Below are 6,424 nucleotides of genomic sequence, written 5' to 3'. Positions count from 1 at the left end.
CCTGACTGAAGTTCATTAGCCGTGCCCCCACCCTGGGATCTTCTAGGTGAGATGTCATGGTGTCATGCCAAGGGCTTAGGTACAGTCTTTTGTTCTTATGGGGCTGGTGCGGTTGGTTGACGTCCTCTGCTTCTGTTGCCTCTTGCGGCATTGGAGGCTCCCCTATCTCTTCCTCTGCATCTAGTGAGATGAAAGGAATGAAACGTAGGCCCACAAAATATGCGTCTGGGCTGCTAACAGAAGAAAATTGGATTTTCCTTCTGTTGCTTGTGATATCCACTTTAACGCCTCACCAAACAAAGCTTCTCCAGTAAACGGCAGGCCTTCAACCCCACGCTTGGACTCTTCATCCGCAGTCCACTGACGTAACCATAAAGCTCTACGAGCTGAAACTGCCATTGCCGAAATGTTGGAGTTAAGCAACACTGTTTCTCTAGAAGCTTCACATACAAAGGCTGCCGATTCCTGAATATGTTGGGCTAATTGGATTAATTCCTCTTGAGGTTTTCCTTCTTGCACACCTGAAATCAGGCTTTGTGCCCAAACCTCCACAGCCTTATTCACCCAACAACTTGCAATTACCGGTCTCAGCACCACTCCTGTAGCGGTATAGATTGATTTCAAGATGTGTTCCACCTTTTTGTCTGAGGGATCTTTAAGGGTAGTAGCCCCTGGTACTGGGAGAACTATCTTTTTCAAGAGCCTGGAGACCGAAGGATATACCATTAGCAGCTGTTCCCACAATTTCCTGTTATCTGGTGGAAAAGGAAATGACAACAGAATTCTTTTAGGAATCTGAAATTTCTTATCGGGATGTAACCATGCTTCCTGACACTGGCTATCTAGTTTCTGGGAAACTGGAAAGGTCACTATAGACTTGCGGTTTGCTTAAAAAAACCTGCTGTACCTGATCTTTGTCAGAAAATTGCAGAGCCTCTTTAACTGCCAGAACTAGGGTGTCTACACCCAGAGGAGACTGTTCATCTTCTATAATGCATTCCTCTTCCTCATCAAATTCTCCCTCCTCTAGCGGTGGTATATCCTCATCTGAATCCTACTGATTGATTTAGGGATTGAGCCCAGACTGGTTATGGCGGTGATTTTTCCCTGTGTTGTCTGGCCGCTGTAAGCTCTGATGAGATATCGGACATAATACCACTAAGAGCTGCCATCCAAGGTGGGGTCTCCTGGGATCTACTTAACCTCTGGGAAGAAGATTCCTCTAAACATAATTCACAACATAGGGATACCTCTGAAGAATTCTGCATAAATTTTGCAGAACATCCCTTGCATGTAAAAAGCTTCTGGGAGCCCTTAGATGTTGTGCTTCTAACAGCCATTACTGCACCTGTGTCTAGTATGTACATATTCACAGAAAAAAAAACAAGTCTGTCAGTCAAGATAAATAAAAAATAAAATAAAATATATATATATATATTTATTTTACACGTGACGTGCACACCGTAAAACTATAATTAGACACTAATGCAGACTGTTATAGTCAGAAATAGAGAGGGAGAGTATGCACACCTGCCCTTAAAGCCGTTTGTTCTGGCAAGGCACTTCCTATACTGCAAATAGAGTAATGAATAATACTCTGCCCCGCTCTCCTGAACCCCTCTACACCCCACAGTAAACCTGGCTGGTGGTGCTTGGTCCGGCCACGGTCCGCTTAACCGGAGCTGAGGCGATCAGGATAATGGCGCGTCTCTTGTGTCTCTGCAATATGCTAATGTGACTTCTACACCAGAGGTTATACAGGGGATCTATGTACTAGGGGCCTTATTCAACAGTGATCGCTTGTGCAATCCCTTGCTCAGTTTCCGATTATCGGGAAAGTGCGCGGGAGCAGGACCTGTTCTGTGCATGTTTGGGTCCTGCGTGTGGCTCGCATTTTTCCAACAGCTTTTTCCTGACTGACAAGAAGAGGCGTTCAGGGGGCGGGGCGGAGACAGCTGGCGTATTGGCCCCGTTTTCCGGGAGTGGCGAGGCAAAGGTCTAGGTCTCAGACGCAGATTTCCTGGCCTCCTGCACAGTGCAGCCTGAGTAAGCTGAGGCTTACTCAACTGACAGTGTGCGGGGAACATTGCAAGGTTGATCCTAGACTGAGACGCAGTCACAGCACTGGTATCGCAAATGCAGCAAGGAGGTGATTAACACACCCTACTGCATTTGCGTTAGTATGGATCACATTTGCAAAGCTGCCAGTGCCTGCGAGCAGCTTTACAAATGCGATCCTTGCTGAATGAGTGCTTAAGCCTTGCAGAGTGATAAAGTAGGGAGAGATAAAGCATACTTCCCAACATTGAGGAAGGTTTCACCGCCACCACCACCACCCACACAGCGGGACACTGTGGCCCTCGGGTGGGACAGTACCAAAAAAGGGAATGTTCCGCGAAAATCTGGACAGTTGGGAGGTATGTAGAAAGTATCAGCTAATCAGCTCCTAACTGCCATGTTTCAGGCTGTGTTTGAAAAATGACAATTAGGAGCTTATAGTATTGGCTGGTACTTTAGCTCCAACCACTTTACCGCTCTCCCACAGTTTCTATGCGATAGTCATTATTAATGTGATAGCTGAATCAGCCAGTTCACTGCCCATCAACCAGCACAGCAGGCAGTCCATGTAATATATAGAATGCCACATTCCATGCGTATCTGTATATAGATAATTAGATCTGTGAATGTTAACAATAAGCGGTCAGCCAGCGCCTGTACAGTGACCGGAGCTGAGAGCTCACTGCCAGCAATCACAATATGCGACTGTGTGAGACTTGAGTATAGCAGAATGTAGCAAAACATTTCCTTCCGCTACCACAGCGCATGACCTGTGTGAGATATCAATCTAGTCCTTTGCACAAAGTCAACATAGACACAACCATCAATCTACACACTATCGCAGCGAGGTAATCACACAGGCACGGCCGGGGACAGCCCTTCAGTTTGACATTCCGGGGGCCTTGGAAAGGAACAACAAAGATGGCGGCGCCCATGGGAAGGTGGTTGTGCTGCGCAGCAAACCTCGGGAAGGGGTAAGTGACTATTACTGAGTCATATAGGCAATGCATGCCCCTGTCATGACAGACTCGAGCGCTTATAAGAGGCTATGATTCTGGATTCGTTCTTCTGTGGCTCTATGGTTTTGTGGCATTACATGTCCCAGGATGATCTGTCATGCACTGTAGTGGAGGCACGATTGAATTTGCTATCTATGGAATCAGAGGCTGCTAAAGGGCCTATTTGTTAATGATTGTCATTTGGCACTGAAAACGAATAATTTTCATATCTGTAAAAAAAAAATATATGGGGGGATGTAGTCTAATCATAAGGGGACTGATGCTGGCGCAGCATCTCTGATAAACAGCTGTCCCGGCAAATGTCACACACTATAGTGATGCATACCACCTAACATGACCCTCTCCAGGAGGGACAGAATGCTCTGGCAATCATAAATAAAGAGGGAAGTCCAGGAACAGAGCATTGTGTCTCTCCTGGAGAGGGCCATGTTTGGTGGTATGGTGATGGTAGTGGCAAAGGTTTACACTGCCAGCTTATATTCTGGAAGTTTTTCTGACCTACTCAGTGGCCACACTATCATCGCAAGGTGGAGATGGACATCAGAAGCCGATGGTTAGCAACCATCGATGTTCCCGAGCCGATTGAAGTACTTTTCTCTATCGTCCTAAGTGGATGCTGGGGTTCCTGAAAGGACCATGGGGAATAGCGGCTCCGCAGGAGACAGGGCACAAAAAAGTAAAGCTTTACTAGGTCAGGTGGTGTGCACTGGCTCCTCCCCCTATGACCCTCCTCCAGACTCCAGTTAGATTTTGTGCCCGAACGAGAAGGGTGCAATCTAGGTGGCTCTCCTAAAGAGCTGCTTAGAGAAAGTTTAGTTTAGGTTTTTTTACTTTACAGTGAGTCCTGCTGGCAACAGGATCACTGCAACGAGGGACTTAGGGGAGAAGTAGTAAACTCACCTGCGTGCAGAGTGGATTTGCTGCTTGGCTACTGGACACCATTAGCTCCAGAGGGATCGAACACAGGCCCAGCCATGGAGTCCGGTCCCGGAGCCGCGCCGCCGACCCCCTTGCAGATGCTGAAGCGTGAAGAGGTCCAGAAACCGGCGGCTGAAGAAGTCTTCATAAGGTAGCGCACAGCACTGCAGCTGTGCGCCATTTTCCTCTCAGCACACTTCACACGGCAGTCACTGAGGGTGCAGAGCGCTGGGGGGGGGCGCTCTGAGAGGCAAATAAAAACCTTATAAAAGGCTAAAAATACCTCACATATAGCCCACAGGGGCTATATGGAGATATTTAACCCCTACCTGACTAAAATAATAGCGGGAGAAGAACCCGCCGAGAAAGGGGCGGGGCCTATCTCCTCAGCACACGGCGCCATTTTCTGTCACAGCTCCGCTGGTCAGGACGGCTCCCAGGTCTCTCCCCTGCACTGCACTACAGAAACAGGGTAAAAACAGAGAGGGGGGGCACATTAATGGCTATATATTGTATATATTAAAGCAGCTATAAGGGAGCACTTAATTATAAGGCTATCCCTGTTATATATAGCGCTTTTTGGTGTGTGCTGGCAGACTCTCCCTCTGTCTCCCCAAAAGGGCTAGTGGGTCCTGTCTTCATTAGAGCATTCCCTGTGTGTTTGCTGTGTGTGTCGGTACGTGGTGTCGACATGTATGAGGACGATATTGGTGTGGAGGCGGAGCAATTGCCAAATATGCAGATGTCACCCCCCAGGGGGTCGACACCAGAATGGATGCCTTTATTTGTGGAATTACGTGATAGTTTATCTTCACTTAAACAGTCGGTTGAGGACATGAGGCGGCCGGACAATCAATTAATGCCTGTCCAGGCGCCTCAAACACCGTCAGGGGCTGTAAAACGCCCTTTGCCTCAGTCGGTCGACACAGACCCAGACACAGGCACTGATTCTAGTGACGACGGTGGAAATTCAAACGTATTTTCCAGTAGGGCCACACGTTATATGATTTTGGCAATGAAGGAGACGTTACATTTAGCTGATACTACAGATACCGTAAAACAGGGTATTATGTATGGTGTGAAAAAACTACCAACAGTTTTTCCTGAATCAGAAGAGTTAAATGACGTGTGTGATGAAGCGTGGGTTGCTCCTGATAGAAAGTTGATAATTTCAAAAAAATTATTGGCATTATACCCTTTCCCGCCAGAGGTTAGGGCGCGCTGGGAAACACCCCCTAAGGTGGACAAGGCGCTCACACGCTTATCTAAACAAGTGGCGTTACCCTCTCCTGAGACGGCCGCACTTAAGGATCCATCAGATAGGAGGATGGAAGTTATTCAAAAGAGTATATACACACATGCAGGTGTTATACTACGACCAGCTATAGCAACTGCCTGGATGTGCAGTGCTGGAGTAGTTTGGTCAGAATCCCTGATTGAAAATATTGATACCCTAGATAGGGACAAGGTTTTGCTGTCGTTAGAACAAATAAAGGATGCATTTATCTATATGCGTGATGCACAGAGAGATATCTGCACACTGGCATCTCGGGTGAGTGCTATGTCCATTTCAGCCAGAAGAGCCTTATGGACACGACAGTGGACAGGTGATGCGGATTCAAAACGTCATATGGAAGTTTTGCCGTATAAAGGGGAGGAGTTATTTGGAGTCGGTCTATCAGACTTGGTGGCCACGGCTACTGCCGGGAAATCCACCTTTTTACCTCAAGTCACTCCCCAACAGAAAAAGGCACCGACCTTTCAACCGCAGCCCTTTCGCTCCTACAAAAATAAGAGAGCAAAGGGCTTGTCGTACCTGCCACGAGGCAGAGGCAGAGGGAAGAGACACCAACAGGCAGCTCCTTCCCAGGAACAGAAGCCCTCCCCGGCTCCTGCAAAAACCTCAGCATGACGCTGGGGCCTCTCAAGCGGACTCGGGGACAGTGGGCGGCCGTCTCAAAAATTACAGCGCGCAGTGGGCTCACTCGCAGGTAGACCCCTGGATCCTGCAGATAATATCTCAGGGGTACAGGTTGGAATTAGAGACGGATCCTCCTCATCGTTTCCTGAAGTCTGCGTTACCAACCGTCTCGTCCGAAAGGGAGATGGTTTTGGACGCCATTCACAAGCTGTACTCTCAGCAGGTGATAGTCAAAGTACCCCTCTTACAACAAGGAAAGGGGTATTATTCCACTCTATTTGTGGTACCGAAGCCGGATGGCTCGGTAAGGCCTATTCTAAATCTAAAGTCCTTGAACATCTACATAAAAAAGTTCAAGTTCAAGATGGAGTCACTCAGAGCAGTGATAGCGAACCTGGAAGAAGGGGACTTTATGGTATCCTTGGACATCAAGGATGCGTATCTCCACGTTCCGATTTACCCCGCACACCAGGGGTACCTCAGGTTCGTTGTTCAAAACTGTCACTAT

The 6,424-nt window shown here is 47.9% G+C and overlaps 1 protein-coding gene across 1 annotated transcript in view; it reads left to right on the top strand.

The window, feature by feature from the left end:
• Positions 1 to 2,912: 2,912 nt before the first annotated feature.
• Positions 2,913 to 6,424, top strand: part of NFU1 (NFU1 iron-sulfur cluster scaffold) — a 155,586-nt gene continuing 152,074 nt past the window's right edge. Inside the window, exon 1 of the mRNA XM_063932066.1 lies at positions 2,913 to 3,032. Coding sequence (XP_063788136.1) covers positions 2,980 to 3,032 — 53 coding nt within the window. The 5' untranslated portion in view covers positions 2,913 to 2,979. The remainder of the gene's footprint in view (positions 3,033 to 6,424) is intronic.

This window comes from Pseudophryne corroboree, chromosome 6, assembly GCF_028390025.1.
Source record: "Pseudophryne corroboree isolate aPseCor3 chromosome 6, aPseCor3.hap2, whole genome shotgun sequence".
NCBI classification, from domain to species: domain Eukaryota; kingdom Metazoa; phylum Chordata; class Amphibia; order Anura; family Myobatrachidae; genus Pseudophryne; species Pseudophryne corroboree.
Note: the sequence above shows the minus strand (reverse complement) of the source record. Positions and strands in the feature narration are given on the sequence as shown.